At 35.9% G+C, this 24,806-nt stretch overlaps 1 protein-coding gene across 2 annotated transcripts in view; it reads right to left on the bottom strand.

Moving 5' to 3' along the window:
• Positions 1–24,806, bottom strand: part of Mdga2 (MAM domain containing glycosylphosphatidylinositol anchor 2) — a 701,866-nt gene that overhangs the window by 283,288 nt on the left and 393,772 nt on the right. For both annotated transcript variants that reach the window (XM_048362528.1, XM_048362529.1), the window contains exon 3: positions 23,383–23,557. In XM_048362528.1, the coding sequence (XP_048218485.1) occupies positions 23,383–23,557 (175 nt within the window). The remainder of the gene's footprint in view (positions 1–23,382; positions 23,558–24,806) is intronic.

The raw sequence follows: 24,806 nt of genomic DNA on the forward strand, positions 1-24,806 counted from the left end.
TGAAATCATTATTGGTGGCATCTCTCTCATATATATGGTAAAGATTAAAACCTAGAAATAATCCCCACATAAGCAAAAAAAGTCATTAATGAGGTCATTTTCCAACATCCTACTAAATTGTCATTCTTTAGATTATTTCTCCAGAACAACTTGTTTGGCAAATCCTATTGTTTCTCTTATTTTTCAGTTGCTTCAGTTGAGGAGGGGGTGTAATTACAACATCTTAAAAAGTAGCAAGGTTTGTAGCTATTGCATTTGCTTAAAAATTAAGAACTAGAAGAAGGCACAATAATTTGAGTTTATTTATCACTATACCCAGAATGAGGCAAGAGTGGTCCTGTGTAATTGAAATGAATGGGATCTTGTCTAATTCTTAGGGAGTACCTGAAATTGCCACTTTACTTGTCTAGGAGTTGGAAGCAAATGGTCCTTTGCAATACGAATGTGATAAAATCCTATAGAGGTGTAACTAGTCTCATGGACATCAATATCCATAGTGTCCCCAGAGAGAAAGCCAGGTAGAAATCAATTATATGGGTGAAAGGGCTTGTCCATCCTTTGAGTTCTAATATTAGGTAACCAGAGCATGTTATACTGTATTAACACATCCTGTCTTGAAGCATCTGTCCTTCAAAATTTCTCTAACAATTGGTTTAAACACATAAAATCAGAAAGCAAATTCAGGAAGCAGCTTCACAGATTGGCTCAAATGTAAGGTCAAAGTTCCCAGAATGACACAAGCCTTCAAATACTATCTGTGACCATATTAAAAAAAGAGTACAACTCTAAAAAATATCTTTCTGACATTGTTACATTTAGTATGATGTTAGAAAGTTGTATTTTCTTTTCTTATAAACTACTATTTTTTCTTTCCTTCTCCCTTTAAAAATAAGTTTTATCCACAGACACCTTTACAGCAAAAAAAAAAGCGCATGTGTATAGAATTACCAAAATGTATTTTCTTTGTATATTCACAGTTCACTACAACTGTGTTTTTCAGGGGGTAATACAAAGGAAAATCCAGTGCAGGAGATTCTATGTGCACTACAGTTTTAATATAACACACTGCTTTTTTTGAGACAATATAGTTAAGGGTCAGTAGTACAAGATTTCCTCTTCCTTAGTTTACTTTCTCAGAGAGCAGTATTCTCTCAACTATAGTCATTCTCCCAACTACTTGAAAACATGTCAGGCAGAAACTTGCCCTGAAAGAGGTTATATCTGAATTAGAAAAGATGAGACGTTTTTCAAATGAAATATGAATAAATGACCTTTTTTTGTTTTTATAAAGTTTGTAGCATCAGAGTTTAGCTTCCATACATCACATAGCCATAAACATACCATGTGTATTTCTGCATATGTGTATATATATATACATATACATGCATATATATGAATATGTATATATGTATATGTATATATACATATACAGAATATGTTTGGCACATATTTCTGTGATATGTATACATGTTTATTTTCTCCTTTAGGACTAAGATATTATGCATCTGTTAGCACTTAAGCCAGAAGTAATGTTGAATGGCTATTACTTTAGCTACTCAGACAGTGTAGAAAAGAGACTAGTCAGTTCAAGGCCAACTTAGTTGTAGTTAGCCCAGAGCCTTTCTGAAAAAGAAACAAAAGCACCAAACAAGAAAACACACAAAAAAGGTCTGAGGAATACCTCAAAAAGATGAGTGCTTGCAAATCAAGGTTGAAATCTGGTTTAATCGCTAGTATTGTGTCTATAAAAATATCTGAAACACTAAAAAAACTCCTAGACACTTATGCATTAATAAAATTCCTAACTTCTGAATTTGTATATGTTGAATGTATGCATGCATATATATGTATGTGTGCCAACTTACATCCTTTTATGTGAAAATACTAGACACACTGCCAATTCTTGCGGTACCCATTGTTAGAAAAGGCTGAGCACAAATTTTCTTTTTGTAAGTTTCAGAGCCAAGTCCTTAGTTTAACATCTTTATTTGAATAATCTGTTTACTAACTAGGTTTGCATCCAAGATTCTTTGCTAGAAAATGATTCCATTCTTATGGGAAGGAAACATATTTCATAAAAGAAACCAATAATACAGATGGTTATTAAGTCTAATATAAATGCTTAGTAATATCTCACAGGGTCTGCCTACATGTCTATCTGGATTTTTCCTTTTTTGTGGTGGGGGGGCATCCTGGGGCTTGAACCCAGAGTTTGGCCACTGTCCCTGGTTCTGTTTGTGCAGTCTAACACTTGAAGCACAGCTCCACTTCTGGCTTTTTCTGGTAGTTTATTGGAAAAAAGAGCCTCATGAACATTCCAGCCTTGGCTGGCTTCAAACCAGGATCCTTAGATGTCAGCCTCCTGAGTAGGATTACTGGCATGAGCCACTGGTGCCTGGCTTATCTACCTGTTTTTTTTTTTTTTTTTTTTTTTTAATCCAGTAGTTAACCTTTGAAATGATAAACATGCCATAAAAAGTAAATGTCTAGATATGCTGCAGTCAGATATAAGTAGTAATATCACATATCCATTTCAACTTTCATCTTCACACTCAGAACAGAGGAAAATGAATGTACGCATAATGAGCTCCTATAACAAGGCAATATCAAGGCAGAAAAACAGATAGCAATCAAAGTGTTGAATACTACAGCTCATGTAAATGAGTAAAACCTTCTTAGATAAAGAGTAATTGACTGATTGTGTCTTACTAAGCCTATTGGAAAAGGAAACTACCTTAGCTCCTGCAATTAACAAGGACTCTGCTTTTAAAATTTGGACTGTAAATTAATGCAGAAATTTAGAATTTTCTGCATTATTAACTTATAATGACAAAAATGTGAGAATCTCAGTGCTTATATAAGTTTGAGGAATTTTTGACATGCCAGAAAAGAAGTAATTGTTTTTCCAAAGCATGGTACAGAATGATAATAGTACATCTTCAGAAAATATTGTTTAAGATTTATTATAAAATACTATTTAATGTATCTGTAAGGAAGAATTGTACAGATTATATTTCACAGGATGTGTTCTGTCATTCTTGGTTAGCTATGACTCAGCTACAGAGGCCAGCCATGTTTTCCTTCTGACTTTAACAAGGATGTCTTCTAAAAACCAGCCACCTACCGAAATAGGCTGATAACCACTGCTACCACCAAATACTTTCTCCAGATCTGACAGCAGTGCTGACTGTTGACTCAAAAGCAGGTTCTATCCACACAGTTTTCATGGAAATCTCCCATGCGGACCATCAGGACCCTGTCACTGAGATATTCAATAATAGCAAGCCCAATGAGGGCCCTGGAGTGGCTCATGCCTGTAAAACTAGCTATTTGGGAAGCTGAGATCTGAGGATCAGAGTTTGAAGCAAACCTGGACAGGAAACCCCACAAGACATTTATCTCCAATGAACAACCAAAAAGCCAAACATGCAAAAGTGGTGCCGTGGCTCAAGTAGTGCAGTGCTAGTTTTGCAAAAAAGCTCAGGGAGCTGGTTGCTGTTGGCTCATGCCTGTAATCCTAAATATTCAGGAGGAAGAAATCTGAGGATCATGGTTCGAAACCAGCCTGGGAAAGGAAAGTCTGTGAAACTTATCTCCAATGAAATTACTCAGAAAAAGTCAGAAGTTGTGCTGTGGCTCAAGAGGTAGAGCACTAGTCTTGACCACAAAGAGGCCCAGAGATAGTATGCAAGCTACGAGTTCAAGCCTCAGGACTAGCATCAAAACAATGGGGGGGGGGCTAGGAATGTGGCTTAGTGGTAGAGTGCTTGCCTAGCATGCATGAAGCTTTGGGTTCGATTCCTCAGCACCACACAAACAGAAAAAGCCGGAAGTGGGGCTGTGGCTCAAGTGGTAGAGTGCTAACCTTGAGCAAAGTAAGTCAGGGAGAGTGCTCAGGCCCTGAGTTCAAGCCCCAGGACAGGCCAAAAAAAAAAAAAAAGAAAGGAAAGAAGGAAGGAGGGAAAGAGTGAAGAAAGGAAGGAAAGAAAGGAGAAAGGGAGGGAAGGAAAAAGAAAAAAAGAAAAGAGAGAGGAAGAAAAGATGAAAGAAAGAAAGGGAGGGAGGGAGGGAGGGTGGGAGGAAGGGAGGAAAAGATAGTCCAGAAAATCTTGTTTCACTTGAAATTCAGCTCAAGTGTTGTCTTCCTTGAGCTAAGAAGGTGAACCATTCTAGTTCACTCTGAAAGAGTGATATTTAAATAAAATAATGTAACCTTGTTTTCCGTGAATTTCCTTGTTATCCAGAGCCTTTGTAGGGAACAATTAACATTATGGGCACTTAATGAAATTACTTTACACACTATATCAACTTATCCAAACCTTGTAACTACATGGCATGCTATGTACCATCTGAAGAACAATTAACTTAATACCTAGAATCTTAACTACTGTCGTGTAAGTAATCAGGATGAATTAGACTAATCAGGTACAGCCATATACATATGCGATAACAGAACAAGGTAACCTGAGAGATCAGGTGAGTTTGTGGAAGATGGGGAAGAATGATGGAAGGATGGTGCTGATCATAAATTGATATGTTGAATTGAAATCCCTTTGTATCACTATTTAAAGATAATTTTGTTGTTGTTTTTTTGTTTGGTTGTTTTTTTTTAAAGAATTGGTCCCTTCTCCCAATTCCAAATGGATTAAAGACCTCGAAATCAAAACAAACACCTTGAAAACACTAAAGGAAGAAGTAGGAGAAACACTTGGGCTCCTTGGCGTAGGACAGAACTTCCTTAACAAAGACCCAGAAAGGCTACAAATCAAAGAAAGGTTGGACAAATGGGATTGCATCAAACTGCAGAGCTTCTGCACGGCAAAGGGCATAGCTCGCAAGATAAACAGAAAGCCCACAGATTGGGAGAAGATCTTTATCGGACATTCAACAGACAAATGCCTCATATCTAAAATATATGCAGAACTAAAAAAATTACCTTCCTCCAAAACAAAACCGCAAAGAACCAATAGCCCCCTTATCAAGTGGGCTAAAGACTTAAAAAGAGAATTCTCTGATGAGGAAATGAGAATGGCCAAGAGACATATGAAAAAGTGCTCTACATCACTGACCATAAAAGAAATGCAAATCAAAACAACATTGAGGGCCGGGGATATAGCCTAGTGGCAAGAGTGCCTGCCTCGGATACACGAGGCCCTAGGTTCGATTCCCCAGCACCACATATACAGAAAACGGCCAGAAGCGGTGCTGTGGCTCAAGTGGCGGAGTGCTAGCCTTGAGCGGGAAGAAGCCAGGGACAGTGCTCAGGCCCTGAGTCCAAGGCCCAGGACTGGCCAAAAAAAACAAAAAAAAAAAACATTGAGATTTCATCTCACCCCAGTAAGAATGTCATATATCAAGAAAACTAACAGTAACAACTGTTGGAGGGGATGTGGCCAAAAGGGAACCCTTCTTCATTGTTGGTGGGAATGTAAACTGGTTCAACCACTGTGGCAAGCAGTATGGAGATTCCTCAGAAGGCTAAATATAGAACTCCCCTAAGACCCAGGAGCTGCACTTTTGGGTATCTATCCAAAAGAACACAAACAAAATCACAGTAAAGCCACTAGCACAACTATGTTCATCGCAGCACAATTTGTCATAGCTAGAATCTGGAACCAACCCAGATGCCCCTCAGTAGACGAATGGATCAGGAAAATGTAGTACATATACAATAGAATTTTATGCCTCTATCAGAAAGAATGACATTGCCCCATTTGTAAGGAAATGGAAGCACTTGGAAAAAATTATACTAAGTGAAGTGAGCCAGACCAAAAGAAACATGGACTCGATGGTCTCCCTTATTGGGAATAATTAGTACAGGTATAGGCAAGTCACAGCAGAGGATCACAAGAGCCCAATAGCTATACCCTTATGATCACATAAGATGATGCTAAGTGAAATGAGCTCCATGTTATGGAAACAATTGTTATATCACAGTTGTAACTACTTTCAATGTCCCATGTGTATCTGTAGCTACTATTACTGACAATGTTCTTGTGTCACCTTCCCGTGGTTGTAATCTTATCTGAGTATATTGGAAACCGTGTATACTGGTATTAGAAGTAGGAAATTGAAAGGGAATACCAAAATTGAGAGACACAGGGTAAAAAAAGACAAACAACTACAAAAGCAATACTTGCAAAACTGTTTGGTGTAAGTGAACTGAACACCTCATGGGGGGAAAGGGAAAGGGAGAGGAGGGTGGGGGGTACAAGGGGCGAGGTAACAAACAGTACAAGTAATGTATCCAATGCCTAACGTATGAAACTGTAACCTCTCTGTACATCAGTTTGATAATAAAAATTTGAAAAAAACAACAAAAAAAAATAATTGGTCCCACCAGTCCTACAGCCAGAGATTTTTTTTTTTTTTTTTGTCTTTTCTTTTTTGGTACTGGGGATCAAACCCAGGACGTTGCACTTGCTTTGCCACTGAGCTACATCCCAGCCCCAGCCAGAGATTTTAAGCAGATGAACATATATACTTTATTATAATTCTGAATTTATTTTTATGAGCCTATGATGATGTAGAATATTCTTATTGCTTATCCGTGTCCTCCCAATGTGAAGGGTAAATCTGGAAAATAGTGGTTAGCCTGACACCTCCTCATTCACAAGAAATATTAGTATCAAATGAAAATAATACATTTAAATGGCTTATCACAATGACTCAACCACATTACCAGAAAGAGATGTACTAAGGGCCTGAGGACTTTGGAAAAACAGAAAGATTTAAAAAAAGAAAAGAAAAGAAAAGAAAGGTTTGAATGTTCTAGTCTAGATTTACAGTGTACTAGACTCATAAAATTGTACTCTTGCTCTGGTTGCTTTTCCATTCTGGTTCACTCAGATCCAAAAAATACGATATGCCATATAATATACAATTACTTTAAGTATACTAAAGACAGATTTCCTAATTTATTCTTAGGGTATATCTGTCAATTGGACAACCAAATTAGACACACATGGATGCAATAATTAGCTCTTTAGACACTAAATTAAAAGGCACAAGAATTGTTTTAATCCCTTCAGGAAATGTACCCAGACACTTGCTCAGCACATGTATTTCCAAGGAGAGCATTATAAAAAATTCAAGATATCTCTCATATTTCCATTTCCTTTCCTAGATCCTGAACAGCAGCACTGTATGTGTGGAAAATAATCTAAAAGAATCCACTGAGACAGAAATAATTTTTCAAATATTTTGAGAAACAAGTGTGAGTTAATAAAACTGGCATTAGAAGGCCCAGGATCAGCTCTAGCTGGAAAAAATGCGGGCCATTAATTGTCACCAATAGTAAAGTAGCAAAGTTTTTGTTTGTTTGTGTTTCTCTCTCTGAAGGAATGTTCAAACAACTTCAATTTATATTTATCAGTAATTTGTAACTAGGAATTTCAGTTAATCACTCAATTTGTCTTATATTTTTCCCTTTTATGAAATCATGATTCAGACTTGAAGATTGTTGGCGGCCTCCTCCCCCTCCTCCCCCTCCTCCCCCTCCTCCCCCTCCTCCCCCTCCTCCCCCTCCTCCCTCTCCTCCTCCCCCTCCCCTCCCCCTTCCCCTTCCCCTCCCCCTCCCCCTCCCTTTCTCTTTCCTTTTCCTCCTCTTACTCCTCTCCCTCCCCTTCGCCCTCTCCCTGCCCCTTCCCCTCCTCCTCCTCCTTTTTCTTGAGCTCAGGGCCTGGGCATTTTACCTGAGCCTCTTTGTGGTCTAGGCTAGTTCTCTACCATTTGGAGCCACAGCCCCACTCCTGGTTTTTGAGTGATTAATTGGAGATAAGAATCTCAGGGAATGAGGGAGGAGGAGTAGGTAACAAACAATACAAGAAATGTATCCAATGCCTAACTTATGAAACTGTAACCTCTCTGTATATCACTTTGACAATAAATAAGAAAAAAAAAATCTCAGGGAAACTTTTCTGACCCAACTGGCTTTGAACTGCAATCCTCAGATCTCAGTCTTCTGAGTAGCTTGGGTTACAAGAGTGAGCCACTGGCACCTGGCTTTTTTTTTAGTCTATTAAAACCAGAAACCCTGGGACCATTCTTTCACCCAAGTGGGAGCACTGAAAAGTTCTTTGAGTAGGTTAACGGGTCCCTTAGGTCTCTCTGGGAAACACTGCTTCAAGATAAGCACTTGGAGCTTATATTATAAAGGAAGCTGCTAAAGAAAAAATCCAATTTACAAAACCTCACAATAAAACTCAAGTACCTCCTTTACTATTATTGATGGTATGCAGATAAAGATATATACTAAGTTATTTTAGAATTACAATTAGGTAATAAGATGGAGTCCTCTCTTGAACTATCTCTCTCTATCCTGTAATAATCTTGCAAGGTTATTACTATTATTTTTAATGTTACAATAGCAACTGTCAAATGTTTCCATCACTTTCTCAGTGCCATTTAACCAATGGACAGGTAATAATGGGATCAAATGCATTGTTAATATTTTTCTGTTACAGCATATCACTTTCTGAAATATGTGACATATTTGGGAATGATTGCAACAAATGTGTTTGATATAGGTCACTGGCATCCACCTTCTCTTTCCTGTTAATTAAGTTCAGTTTCTGAATTTCAGCACAGCACTGTATTTGTTAAAAGATCATCAAAGAGGTTCTATTTATAACTACCAGTGTGGAACTTTTCCTTCATTCCAATTCAAATCACATTCTTTTCAAATGTGCTGGGTTTATATGTTAAGAATATATGATTATAATGCATCCTTTAAATTTCTATCAATATAAATAGTTTCAGAATTATTAAGCTACCATGAAAAAATTCATTTTGACAAAATTATTAACATAACAGTATTTCAATTCTATCGGAGACTGGAGAAATCTTCAGTGAACACCTTTATATCTTTAAATTAATTTAAAATTTTAATCTCCTGAAAATACCTTGGGCCAAATAGGATTGCATTAAAGCCAACACCTACTACATCCCACTGCATGGTTTGTTTGATAAGCTGATATCATTGAGCCATGTACATATAAAAAGGGAAAAAATACAATCTTACTTCTACAGAGTTTAGGCACTCTGTTTTAGGATTTCATTGACATTGACATCAGGAAATAAATTTGCTATTTGAAAAAATAAAAAATACACAATGAGAGATAAGTTCAAACAGCTTATTGACTTTTTAAAAATAGCCTGAATAGGATCTTACAGTGTCATTGCATCAAGGACTTAAAGTATGCTTCAGTCTGTAACTCACAACCCCAAATCAGGAAGGCTGCTAAGGAGTGTATAAATAGATTACACACTCCTTGATAGTTGTGGATTACATCTTAAGTGCTTGAGACCAGAAAATAGATAGAGAAACTCATCTGAAATCCATGCCTAGTAAAATAAAATAACAAACTGGAGGCTGAACTTAGAGGCTGGTAATGTAGTTCAGTGGTAGATTACAGTCTCATGCCAAACCCTAGTAAAATTTTTGTTAGAGCAAAAGAGGCATGAGCATTTCTCTATCGAGCATGCTTATTTTGTTTTAAACTTTTCATGTCCCAAGTCTAAACAAACTGAAGTCCATGTACAATTTTAATGACAGGGTCTTCTATATCTTATTTTACATTCAGTCATGTATGTTCATGTGCGTTTCTGTGTGCATCATATGATACACACGCATGTACCACGTATATATGGTGTATGCACATTTATTTTTATCATTAGTTAAAATATTTGCCCTAGGAAAATTAGTTTACAAAATAAGAAGTCCTTTAACCAGTTTCAAAATAAATTGCATCCATGGAAAGACAGTAATTTTTCTACTCTTAATTACTTTATTTCAGGAGAAATAACCTAAAATAATTTAAATAATTTTCTCTAGTGAAAGATATGAAAACTGACAAGTTTTACAGTAGAGTTGCTACTCATTAAATGTATTATAAGAGATATAAGAAGTAAATCATTGTACTAATAATACAGTTGAATAATAGAGTTGTAGTGGAACCCAAAGTAAAAAAAAAAAAGTAGTAGTAGTAACCTTTTAAATGATTAAATCCAAACAAAAACCTATTTGTTTACTATATGGCACAACAGTAACAATAATTTTGGCTACTTACACTAAAATATTATCATATAGTGATTTTTTTTTAATTCCACAAGGTATTAGACAATACTAAAGTAACCATTCATGAAGAATAACAATGATTTTGTTGTTGATGGTGGTGGTCCTGTGGCTTGAACTCAGAGCTTGGGCACTGTCCCTGAGTTTTTGCTCAAAGTTAACATCTTCTACTTGGATCCACAATATCACTACTTGTTTTCTGATAGTTAATTGGAGATAAGAGTCTTATGGGCTTTCCTGCCACGGCTGGCTGTGAATGGTGATTCTCACATCTCAGCCTCCTGAGTAGCTAGGATGACAGAGCGTGAGCCACTGGTGCCAATCATAACAACTATTTTTAAATTCACATTGTACTTAATTTTTTTGTTTTGCTAACATACTGCTTTGAACTTATACATTGCTTGTGTGTGAATGGCAGCCATAGAATACTAGATCTTGAATGGGCATTAGGAAAACATGTCCTCTGACCACCTCTTTTCACACTGACTTTTCATCCATCCAAGTTCACAGTCATGGCTATCCAGAAGGAAGTGGTACTTTCCCAATTCCCTGTGACGTGCCACGTTGATATCACACACATGGCAATTGGAAAGAAGACAATTACACCTGATGCCAGATATTTAAGGAACATGCAAGTATCCCTTAGATAACTGAAGATGATAAACAGGGCAGCCTGGCTTCATTGTACTCTTAACTTTCATGGTAATAATTCAGATACATTCACAAAGATTTTAAAGGTGAATTTGTTATACCAATGTTTTAGCACATCATAATGATATAAAACATTATTACTTCACTGCAAGTTTTGGGTTAAATGGCTAGCCAACAGTAAAATAGTACACTTCAACAAGTAAAAAGATACATAATCATGATGTTGAACTGAGTTGTATAAAATATAAATAATATTTGCAATATGAAAACCCAGAACAAATATGGAAGCTAATAAAATTAAGTAAATAAAGAAGTGAGTAATAAGGAAATTAGAAAAAGAGAGCTGGTAACAGTAAAAATGATAACAGAAAACTGATACACCTCTATATTCACTTATATGCTCTATATACATGGGTATGCAAATGTACACTTTTATTTTTATCTATATGTTAATATGCATTGCCAACAATATGAAAGGAATGATTATAAATAGTGGGAGGGGTACCTTAGTTGTTTTTAAGTCACCAGATGTCTTTGCATATGGTATTATAAACTTATTTGGCCCATGGTCCATTCCTATAAACTTGGCACTCATTGGCCTGAGGTAATTGGATTCAGAGCTGGAGGCCATATTGAAAACCCAGAGAAACTCTGTCTTAAAAAAAAAAAGGTATAAAAATTCACAGATATATGAAATTATTGATTTTTATTGAAGTTTAAACTTTCCAATAAACCATTTGAAGGGGCAAAGTATAATTCTAAATATTGTTTTCCTTTTAAAGATTGTTTTTGGTTTATTGAAAGTAATAAAGTAATCATTTAAATTCATATATCATTTACCACATTGCTTCCACATATGTCCATCTCTTCTCTTTGTATTCTTAGTACATCATCTCCTGCCTGGCTCCTTCCACCATAGTTCCTGCTCTCAAACTGTGCAATTTCAGCATCTACATTTATTACATCTGTTTTTCACTACCTCTATTTTACCAGGTACCCTCTACTGAAAAAGACTATGGCTTTCTTTCTACCTTTGTGGTCGTTTTAATAGTTTATCTGGTCTTTAATATCCTACAAAGACATTCTGTTTCTGTGGCTGCATAGGATTCCCTGTCCTCTCTTACTTGCCTTGTAAGCCTACTCATCAAACTGACTGTTAGCACAGTTTCAAATGGCTCCAAGTGCGTGCTATAAAGCAGTTGTAAAATGTCTTTCCTTCTCTTTTGGCATTCAAAAAGGTTCAAGAGGTATGAACTTCAAAATCTGAGCCACTGTCAACCTATGTCGTCTGTTTCTCTTCCCACTTCTTCCTTGCATTCATTGGGATTACAGAGCATGAAGATAATTTTCTTTCTCCAAGTCTCCTGAATTTTTTATTCTATTCTGTCCAGATTCTCAGTCCCATCAAATACCCTGTCTGTCTTATGTCATTTATCTTTCCTTCTCAACTTCAGCATCTGTTGAAACAACCTGTGCATATGTAATTACATGAAGTATGTGATGTATGTGACACAGGGAAAAAGGATCTAGCATGTCCTATATAAGGTTATCTTTCAATGTAGTTAGTAATTACAATATAAATAATGATATGATTTTTGTAAGGTGATGTAATTCTTGCACACAAATATAAACAAATAAAATGAACATAGTATATTACCATCTCTTCTCTTTATTCCCACAGTTAAAGATGGCCTTCTTTGAGCCCTTAGAATGCCAATTACCATTCTAAACCTCGTGTGTGTGTATGTTTGTATACATACTCACATGTGTGTGCTCGTGTGCACTTGGGCACTGAATTCGGGGTGTTAATGCTGTCTTTTAGCTCTTTCCATTCATGGCTTGTATTTTACCATTAATCCACACCTCAATTTCTGGCTTTTTGGTGATTAATTGGATGTGACACAAACAGATTTTCCAGACTTTTTATAGAAAGTTTCATTTTATGATCATCTTGATTTATAAAAAGAAAATGTCTGTATAACAGAGGCACTTTTGGAAGCAAACAAATATTTTAACTGACTGTTATTAGTAAAAAGAGTTGTTATGACAAGATAACAACTCCATGGGTTAGATATCATCATCATTTGATAGGATTTGAACAATGTTCCAAAAGTCATAAAGCTAGGAAAAGGTAGGGATGGATTCTTGTGATTAAATCATCCTATAGACAATTTGTTCTCAACTCTATCCCTACCCTACATTCCACTAATTTCTTTGATTCGTCTAAACAGAGCTTCTTTTCAAGCATCTATTCACATACATTTTATAGTGATATTGATTAGGACCATCCTTGCTACAACTCTTTCTAGTCTCCCATATTCATGTCATGACAATTGCTAATGGCAACTGTGAGCTGACCTCTGTGTGGCCTGACTATGTTAGTCATTTGCCTATGGACAAGGTTTACCCAGTCAAATGGGATTATTACAACAATCCAATCTGCTGCTGTTGTTATTATTATCTCAGCTTTCCAAATAAATAAATCTAGTTTCCTATGGTTAAGACAGTGAGAATGTACAGATTACAGCACTGCCTAATTCATACAAGTGACGAGACATAGATTCAGCACAGGAACCCATTATCTTGGGTCAGAGTTTGAGCACACAAGGTAGACACTCAAATGTCCTTAGTTTCCAGGTTATTGAACAATTACATGCTTGTGGAATTACTTATTTCGCTACATAACCATTGTACTAGCTAAATGCCATACAGAGAGCATTTGTTTGGTGTTACAAAATTGGCCCAAAGTAGTTCACCTATTTCTTTATAGTATATTGGCTCATATTAAATTACACTACGTATGATGTGGTAAACAGTTTCAAGTGTTATGATGAGCATTGAACTTAAGGGAAATTGATCTACCAAGGACAAGACAAACAGAGTAAATTCAGGAACAGAATACCAAATACAGAAAAGTTGTGCCAAAAGGTTTTTGTTTTGTTTTGTTTTCTGTTTTGATTTGTTTTTTTTCCAAGTCCTAGATATGAAATAATGGAGAAAGGACAAGAAAATGGAATCCTTTTGACATCTTAGTTCATTTTGGAAACTAAATATTCCTAAAAACCTTCCTTTGCAATTTTGCTTTTACATTTAGAATGTAATTTAAAGTTATAGACACCTGAACAAATGTAAAGTTAGACAAAGCCTTTCATTTACTTCATTCATTCAAAGGTATCTGATGTCATGACTGTCTACGGGCTTGTCAGGTAGCATAGGAAAAATAGACTTTGATATTCTAAACTCAAGTGACCATGGATTAAAAAAAAAAAAACCACTTGCAGGGTGTCAAGATCTCCTCTTCACTTTCTACTTAAGATATTGAAAGCTGGCTACTTTACAGACACTTTCGTGCTTCATATCCAATCACAACAATATGTGTCTTGAGTTAAAAATATGATTTAAACGTTTGGAACTATGGAATATCTAGTCAAGAGAAGATGTCTCCTCTAGTATACTTGGCAGGAATAATTTTCTTCAATTTTCAAGAGAAAAAATGGACTCTTACTGTAATGTAGTGGCAGATAATTTTAAGCTATAACTTAAAGAAAGTCTTACCTTGCATAAATCTAATGGCATTTTAATCTCTGTGAGCAACTTTCCACCTCATTCTATAAACTCAGTAAACAATTGATATTACAAATTACTTGTCCTGACTCAAATTATCAAACAAATTGTTGGCAGCAGAGTGTCAGGTTTTCTTGGAACAGTGACAATTTTTAATTAGATAGTGTAATGCATTCTGGGTACATTCAGAGGAGATATTATCCTAATATGCTAAATACTTAAACATGCAATTGTTTACTATTCAAACTCTGACTCTATCTTTTGTGTGAAGATAAAGACATTCTATTAGTTTGCCTTATTTGTAACAGTGATATTCCTTCTTTTTATTTTCTATAATAAAATGTGCATGCAATATGGAGCTGACAGTAGCAGGCTTTGCCCTCTGGGTACAGAGAAGACATGGGTGACTGGAAATTCAAACTGAGACTGCCAATGTCAATTCTCAGGCTGAGTTAGCAGAACCAACTTCCTGCCACTTAACCTTTAGCTAAGGAAATATACACAGCCTTTTTATAGCCCATCTTTTAAAGGGCCTTTTGTTCAATTTAACCAGTGTATGTACCTATTTAATATTATCAACATGGTTTATAAATAACTTCTAGCTGTGAGTGAATTTTTAATAAACCTAGATGTAAATCATCTCTCTCTTTGTGTATCCGACTGTCTTTCTCTCTGTGTTTCTCTTCTCTCTCTATTGTACTACTTTTTGGCTTGAACTCATGGCCTTGAAATTTTAATTCATTTTTCTGTTTTTTGCTTAATGCCAGCACTCTGTTCCTTGAAACAAAGCTCCACTCTGACTTTTTTGCAAGTTAATTAGAGATAAGAGTCTCAAATAAAATTTTGTCCTGGCTAGCTTTGAACTTAGATCCTCAGATCTCAGCCATCTGAGCAGCTAGGACTACAGACATGGGCCAGCAGTGCCAGTATCAAATGATTTTTGTTGTTGTTTCTTTAGAAGCATAGGAATAAAAGTATAAACAAATGCATACTTGATACATACCTTTAACCTGTGTGAAAATAATCACAAGCTTTCAGTTAATAAGGTTGCTCAGGATTTGATCGTTATTACCCAAGAAACAACTTTAAAATTAAGTCATAATCTTTGTTTTTAGTTCTTTAATATACTTTAGAGGGAGAATTTTGTACTAATGTCATATTTTGTATTTTACATCACTTTTCTGTTAGTGCTTTTTGTATGTAAAATAATTTTTCAGACTTGTGTGTTCCATTTTTAACCTAGATCATTTTGGATATTTATCTTTTGAATCTCTAACTTACTATGAATTTTCTTTAGGGCAAAGCCCTTGTACTTTTGCTTGATTTCTCACGAAAGGTTCCCATAGTCTCTTGTCAACATAGCAGGTCTTCTGTAGCATTGCAAACTGAGAGGCCATTATCAAAGTGGCTTTCCAGTGACTGTAGTTTAAGAGACTCATGGAATACATGGGATTTTAGGATCAGGAAGCCTGATCCTAACCTTCAGAAGCCTGAAGGTCACAGAACTAGTTGAATAATGACTGAGGAAAAGCTGCAGGGTTGCTATTCTAACACTATCTGTGGGGTTATGGGAAAGACTCCATCCACAAGATGTTCATTTTGCCCAGTAGTGAATGAGCAATAATAGTTGCCATAAGGAGAGGGCTAAACTGATGAAAGGTACTTCTTTCTTCCCTTATGTCTTCTGTGTAAGAAGAAGTGAGGAGTTATGAAACAGTATTCATGGAAAGAGAATTCATGAAAGAGTATTCATGGGGAAAAAAAAGACCTACAAATGACACAAAAAATAAACAAACAAACAAAAAACCCTCTAATCCTCCTTGGGGATTGAGTGTGTGTCGATAATAAACAGCAGTGATTTTCATTTTGAGCACACATAAAATTACAAAAAAAAACTGTCTTGAATTTTATTAATAGAGTAATTACCACAAGAACCACCCACTTCAATAAATATTACATTGCCCCATCAATCATTATGAAGACTTTCTAGATCCAAGGTTGATGTTTTAGGAACCTGGGTGGTGAGCAGCAAATTTGATTTTAGACATTAATTCTCTCCTGAGGTTTACTATAATTTCAAAATTCCATTCTAGCTGTCTCACTTTCTTAAACACTTTTGTCCAAAAGTGATATTGATGATTCATATAAAATTTAAAACAAAAGAGATGGAGAGTTTAGTAGTGGCTTAGGCATATGTACTGTGTTGGAATTTGTATTAGCAGTTTGAGCACTTGATCTGTGTGCCTGAGAACTTAATGCTGCTTGTTGTCCCATTCCATTTAGACTTTATGGAGAATTAAGCCCACCTATTAAGCAAAGGCCACTAAGCGGTATTTTCTGTGTAGAAATTAAAATTTACTTTTATCCTTTAGCTAAGGAATATTTTCCAATATCTATTGGAATTCAGTAGCTATTCAGTTCCTTAAAAACAAAACAATTCTCAAATATTCATCATCAGAGAACTGGAGGATTTTCGGGGTGGTGGGGTGAGTGGGCTGGTTTTGTAATCTAAATTGAATAGGCGGTTGAACATTCCGCATTCTAAAGTTTTGTTGGGTGGTGGGTAATGGGGGATTCTTCGATGTTTATTTTAAAATAAATAAAAATAAGTTCTTGACTTTAAAAAAAGCAAAAGCAAGACTCAATATTTTGAATGGTGCAGCTCATAATTCTTCTAACATATGTAAACTGTTTGTGGAATAAATTGATAACCTATCATACTAATCTCCCACTAATTTCCCAGTTGAAATGTAATAATAAATAACCTTAATAGACAAGGACCAAAAAAAATCACAGCTTATTCTAAAAACATTGAAATGCAGCAATCTTCTTAAGTGAAATTAAAGTGGGGGATATGTTTCAGAAATAAGAACACTTATAAAATGTTTAATGGATATTGGAAAAGATTTGTCTCATGTGTGAACAGTGTCTGCACACATGAAAACTTATTAAGCTAATGCTTCTGAATCTAATTTCTTTTTGAATTAAAAATAAGTTTTAATCAAACCCTAACCTTTAAAATAGTGAGACCTCTATTACCCTGTGTGCAGCACAGCCATGGCTGAGAATAAGTGAGAGGATTAGATGAACACATTCCTGGAAATCTGTTTAAATGTCCTCGAGAATCTTAAGGTGATGTGAGACGTGTGACTATGAGAATTTCAACACTCAGAATCTACTGCTTATGAGTATAGATTGAGATGTTTGCCTGTTATTTTTGTACAATAACAAGTGACTTTCCACAGCACCTGTATTTGTACCACATCACGAAGGACTGATTTGGATATGGTAGAATGATTTATACATTGTAGAAACATTGTTAAGAAGTTAGCATGGGAGTAAACAATATCATACAGTCTGAAAAAAAAAAAGAACCTACTGCTTTCCAATAGAGACTATGTCCTCCCTTATTTCAAATTCGTGGGGGGGGTGAGGGATGGGGATTGGCTGAGAGTCCCAAGAATGCTATCTTCTCAAATCATTATAGGTATGGAGAGAATTCTGATTCTTATCAGTAATTTTACAATCATAAAATAGTGAATTCTTTATTTGACATCTCTTGTAAACAGAAGATCATCGTTCATTGGGTCCAAAATCGCTAGACATAACCTAACATCCCATCCTTCAGACAGAACTGTTGCTCCACCTTAATCACCACCCAGATCACTATTTCTCTCACTGTTGTCTAAGTTTCCCTTTTTCTGTGGCTTTAGTAAAAATATCACCCATTGAAGACTATCTTTGACCCTCTCTTCTTACTTAAACCCTTCTGCCAATAACTGTGTGGGGTCAGATATATCCCTGTCTGTTGGGTCGCATACAGCTTATTAGAAGCATCATAGTGACAGGATGGCAACAAAGCAAATAAAAACTTCACGCTTTCATTGTTTCTGCATCCACTGATTCCTATAAGAGCATTCATTCAGTAGGACACCAACCTGAAGGATGTGCACACACTCAATGTGTAACACAGTGAAGGAATGCTAAGCTGTGAAAACTTCCTTTCCTACAAAATCCCTAATAGGAAACCTATCTAACCTCTGCCACTGAAGTACCCATATGTTCATTATGGTGGTAGAAAATACATCACCATTTGTACAGAAGGAAGTACACTGTATTGATGGTGGTTATTTGCTACACAAATATATTTAAAAATTATTTAGCTGCCCTAAGACATACAGGCTTGACGTGGTAGTGCAGACCTGTCATCCCGGATCTGATAGGAAGCATAAATAGGAGGAGCACAGAAAACCAAACCATATCAAAAGACCCCATGTAGAAAAGGAAATGGCTCAAATGGTATAGCGTATGCTAAGATCCAATAAGCCAAATGAACCTCAGAATTCAAATCCAAGTTTGGCACATAAGAAGAAAAGAAGAGAGGGAGGGAGGGAGGGAGGGAGGGAGGGAGGGAGGGAGGGAGGGAGGGAAAAAGGGAAGGAAGGAAGGAAGGAAGGGAGGGAGGGAGGGAGGGAGGGAGGGAGGGAGGGAGGAAGGAAGGAAGGAAGGAAAGAAGGAAGGAGGGAAGGAAGGAAGGAAAAGAGGGAAGGACAGAGGGGGAAAGAAGAAAAATGGGAAGATATAAAAGAAGGAGAAAGAAGGAAACCAGGAAGGGAGGTGGGCAGGCAAGCAGGCAGGCAGGAAAGGGAAGGGAAGGGAAAGGAAGGAAAATAAGGCAAGGGAGGAAGGGGGGAGGAAGGAAAATGGAGAGGAGTAAGAGGAGAAAGGAGGGAGGAAAGAGGATGGGAGGAAGAAAGAAAGAGAAGGAAAAAGGAAGGACAAAATGAAAGAAGAAAGGAAGAGAGGGAAAGATGAAGGGAAGGAGGAAAGAAGGAAGGAAGAAGAAAAGAAAAACAATGTGGGAAATTTACTAATGCATAAATAACCCTCACATAATGATCAAATATTAATATGCTTTTACAAATATTTCAAAATACCTTAAGAGACTTATCTCATTTTATATGCCATTGTGTTGCAAGTTCTTTCTCTAAAACTGTATTTCCTCATCAAAATTGTTGACATTAAATGTGTAAGATCCGCCCTTGGAGGACTCTATGAGATGCCCCTCCCCCTTCCTCACCCCACTCTCAGCCCTTGGTTAAGTCTCCACATAGTACCTGGAGGCAGGCAGCAAGGAGCACACCTGGAGGCAGACACATCCCCTCACCTGGTCACACATCCCTATCCCTGCGCTTGATAAGGCAAGGCTTGGCTGGGACTCTGCCCTTTTCCGGCCACTGTAATCCAGTCTAAGGGCCAGCAGTTCCGAAATAAACATTTCTTTCTTTTGCCTCAATAACGCCCGGTATTCTCTTCATCACTGGTTTAGTAAACCTTACACAATGTTATATATTTAAGCAGCCTTTATTTACCTCTCAAGTCTACTTTAGAACATATCTGATGGTAAGAGTACTCATATTCATTACTATCTCAGAAATCTCTGAACTTGGCTCCAATGGTTCAGACTGTTTTCCTAGCTATTTACAAAGCTGCGATATGGAGAATCATTATTCAAAACCAACTGAGAAATCCTTGAGAATCTATCTCCAAAATAACCGGCAAGAATCAGACCATGGCTCAAATGATAGCCCAGCCAACAAGCAAGTCCATAAGTGGCAATTACACTAATACAGGAATGAATATGAGAACTGTCTCAAAAGAAACTATTAAAAGACACTCAAATTGTAACATTATGTGTGATCAATTTTGTTAAATCTAAATAATTATTTGCCTCAGTCTAATGTTGCAAATGGAATTTACAGTAGATTTTAAATTTTGCACCCCATACCCATGATGTGTTCCAAGTTCTGTTGATACTGATGAAAGTTACACATAGAAACAACTTCACTAAAAACATAAAAACACCCAAGATCAGATGAGAATTCCTAAGTCATGACTCTAAGTACAAGAAAGGGTCATATTATTTCAGTATTCCCCAAATCAGCTTAAGTAAATATACCTAAAATAAAGCTGATCATTTACTTCCAGTTTGTAAATATTTATTCACTCAAGAATTTGATGTCAAATTAAAATCTTAAGTATTATAATCTATGTTTAGACACCGAAATTGTCTAATTTAAACACAACCTTGCCATGTTTTTCATGTTCTTATTAACAATGATAGATTATGTGTATAAACAGAGATTTTTATTCAGAACATATACTTACATATAAAAATTTCCCTCAAAATTACATACATATAAAACTGTAACCCCATTGTACATCACTTTACCAATAAAGAAATGAAAAAAATACATATATCTATCTATCTATATATATATACATATATATGCAGTCTTTAGGCTTGAGCTCCACCTGAGCACTGTCCTGGCTTCCTTTTGCTCAAAGCTAGCACTCTACCACTTGAGCCACAGCACCACTTCCAGATTTTTCTGTGATTTAATTGGGGATGAGTCTCAAAGACTTTTCTGGTGAGAGATTGGCTTTGAAGCGAGATCCTCAGATCTTACCGTCCTGAGTAGAAAGGATTACAGGTATGAGTCACCAGCTCTGAGCTCAATACCATACTTTTAAGATATAAATTCATCATAGTTGTTAGTTGTCTTTATAAGTAGTCATATTATTCAAAACATGTGATAAAAATATAATGTAAAGGAATTCGTTTAGACTATCAAATGTAGGTATAATTCTTTAAGAAGTATTCTTAGAGTTTCATATTAAAAAGATCTTCATTGATGTTGGAGGTATTCACTGGGAAACTGACATTGAATGTATGTCACATTTCATTACGTCAAACAAAGTTGAACATTATGTTCTCTAATTTTAGATGGCAAATAAAGCCTAGCCACCAAAAAAGCACAGAGGCTAGTACTTCAACATTGAAATTTTACAGAAATAACAGATAAAGATGTTTGTTGTGTCTGTGTTCTATGGGAAAAATTCCAAAAGACATCAAAAAGGGTGAAGGAAATGGATCCAGTGCCCTCCTACCCTGAAGGAATGGAGGGCAAGTCAAGCCACAGAGACCAGAAGCTGGGAAAATTGAGGGAGCCAGAATGATAATATTCTGGCAAGCTGTGCCATGTGAAACCGGCACAATCCAATCTACACAGAAGGAAATGAAGACAGAAAGAAGCAGCTATATTGTACAATTTTACTGAACACTTTTGTAGTGAAAGGAGATATTATTTGTAAGTTTCCAGAAAAGTAAGTTCCATCCTTTGCATTTGTTTTTAAACTTGGAAGTATAATGTTTTTAATTAATATCAAACCCATTGTTATATCAATATATGTCATAATCCCTTTTTTTAATACCCATGGGAAATATGTTTCAGAAGTATCCAGGATGTAAAAAGCTAATTCAGTACAGATGCCCAGCAGGCTATGTAATCAAATATAATCACTGAACAAAATACATGATAATTCATACAACGTAGAGTAAATATAATTTCTAAGCTTCTAATCAAGTAGTTACAGGTCATATTTTGTGTTTCATACTTGTTCACATGACAAAAGTTACCAACAAAAACCTAGGAACCACTTAGTCATTTTCAGAACATTTTAAATTTTACAATTGTGTTTCAAATTGATGAAACTTCATCACCTGTACTATAAGAACAAACAACAAACAAACCCAAAATAATTAAACAAAAACCAGAAGCATGTACTCTAGAATGTCATATTTACAGATATTTTTAAATCACTTAAGTCCAATTCAGTTTAATTTAAAATAATATATGAATAAAATTGTACAAATACATGCAGGTCAGAGTCTTCACTGTTGATTGAAATTATAAAGATATGGCCAGCCTCTGTACTCTATGAGAGTTAGTGGCTCATTCGTTAAATTTGCCAAAATCATGCCAGGGTATGCCTCGGGCATGGAAGGTACTAGAGACTAGAACATGGGCTTCTTTCCTATCATGAGGAAATCTGCAGCCACATGTAGAGAGTGAGCACAAATACTTGTTATTTATCTCAATAAGTAAAGAAGATCCCATGCTTGTAGTTCAGCTAATCAGGAGGTTCAAATTTGAAGATCCTGATTCAAAGTTAGCCTGGGCAAAGAAATTCAAGAAACTTTTTATCTCAATCACCAGAAAGTCCAAAGTCAAAGTGTGGCACAAACAGAAGAGTATCAGCCTTCAGTGAAAAACCAAGGGAGCTTTCAAGGCCCTGCGTTAAGGTCAAGTACACACACACACACACACACACACACACACACCTAAATCTGAATTATGTCAAGGAAAGAAAAGTATCTTATGCTTTAGAATTAGAGTCTTTAATTTTCTTGTGGGGAAAAAAAAGAGTAATAGGTAAACCTGTGCAAAAACAAACAAAAACAAAAAAAAAATGAATGTACATCCTTGATTTCTTTAGTAGGGTTTTACAAAGAAGCACAGGAAGATTATAAATGTAATTGTCAAGAATGAAAAGTAGGGAAATGTGACTAAGATCAGAAATAAATCAGCCAACACTTTTCAGGAAGCATAGCAGCTCATAGCGTTGACTGGGCTTAAATCAAAACTGTATTCTACACAGTTGTTTTTGTCATTTACAAGCCAAGTTAGATAATTTAGCTTTACCTACACAGTATACAGAAAACAAGAAGGAGGAGGAGCAGGAGGAGGAGGAACAGGAGCAGGAGCAGGGAGGACAGAGGAGGAGTGGGGAGGAGGGAGAAGGTAGAGGAGGAAGAGGAGGAGGAGGAGGAGGAGAAGGAGAAATGTACTCATACTCATACACAGGTAAATTGATCTAACAGATTAAGGGTACTTATAGTATATTTTATCATAAAAGCATAGAAATGCATCTGTATACACACAGGTGCATGTATATAAAGACTAAAGCACATACATTAAACTCTAAGCTATTGGTTGAATTATCAGTAATTTATATCTTCTTATTATGTGGTTCCTAAATGTTCTCTGGTGAAAAGGTATCACAAAATAAAAACTATGACAATTTACAATTAAAATGTCTTTCCTCAGAAAAGCATTGAAGGAGCTATCCTTAGCTAAACACATTTATTCACAACTAGCGTTCCAGTTATGTCTACAATAAACATGCAGTTGTATGACAGAAGAAACTCAAATGAGGTGGAGTCATGGTTTTCTGGGAAATTTACTTACAGTAAACATCCACTCTGATTGACTTTATAGCTGGGGAGCCCAGGCCATTTTCTGCTTTACAGTAGTACCGGCCTCCTTGGTGTCTCTGGATATTCGTAATTCTCAACGTCTCATTGAAGACACTGGAGTCTTGGAATCTGTCAGAGGCACTTCCTGCTGTCTTGGTCCACCTGATCTGAGCGGGCATCAACACAGATTGTTACTTTAGCTTGGTTTTCCCACAGGACAATCAAATAGCAACTACTGATTTGTAGTGCTCGTTTCATCATTGCTCACTTGCCATTATTATCCAATAAATGAGAAATAGATGAAAAGTACACACACATTTGCATTTTAAGATTTTAAGTAAAATGCCACCATTCATTTAGTGATTAAAGGGCAGTGAATCTACCAGTGGTCCAATCACTGTAGAAAAGGACAATACAAAGTACAAACTAAGAGAGTTAAAGATCAGAAATATATTAGAATGAAGGAAGCAGTGTAGGAGAATACTCTTTTTGTTGAGTAAATTTTTCTTCAATAATTTTCAAAGTTTGTAAAATACTTTTCATTTATCTAGTCAATATAGAATCTAATTTCTTTTTGGACATGCTTCATTATTTTGCTTTAAATTTCCTATTTGATTTGGATAATTTAGGCATATTACCATAATGGCTTATTGAGATTATGTATAATTTTATACACCTGGTTTTCAAAAGAGATATTTTTTAAATCTTTAATGGCTTTGCCTTAATAGGCCTACAAATGATTTGTCTATTTTGATAATTAGAATTCACTTTGCATCACTAATTATTTTCAAAAATGTGTAAACTTTTTCAAGTAGAACATTTCTATTAAACTGCCAAACACTTACAAGTCTAAAACAGTTCATTATAAACAATACCATTCTTTGAAACACAGCTGTGTTCAACAGATTTAGTTTTTGCCAGCAATAATGACTGGTATTCAACTTAAATTTTGTGTATTTCAGTATACAAAACCTTACCAAGCTACATGCTGTTACTGTAAATTGATACAAAATAGAAAGTAAAAATAATGTGGTTTAGTTTTCTCTTTATCTTTGTTGTATATCTTTGTTTATTTTCATTTTATAATGGAATGTATAAATAAGACTATGATCTTAAAAAACTTATCATTATTAAAATATTATATGAATATGTTTGCACTTAAATTTGACTGTAGTGAAAGCACAACTTAAAGATGAAAAAGCAGAACAAAATAAATGCTTATTTAAGCTGGGCACCTGTGGGTAATGCCTGTAATACTAACTACACAGGAGGCTTAGATCTCAGAATCCTGGTTCCAAACCAGACTGAGTAGGAAAGACTGTGATACTTTCCTCTACAATTATCCACAAAAAAAAGCTCTACCTTAAATTTAAGTGGTAGCCTTAAGCACAAAAGCTCAGGGACAGCACCCACGCC

Source organism: Perognathus longimembris, chromosome 14 (genome assembly GCF_023159225.1).
Source record: "Perognathus longimembris pacificus isolate PPM17 chromosome 14, ASM2315922v1, whole genome shotgun sequence".
Classification (NCBI taxonomy): domain Eukaryota; kingdom Metazoa; phylum Chordata; class Mammalia; order Rodentia; family Heteromyidae; genus Perognathus; species Perognathus longimembris.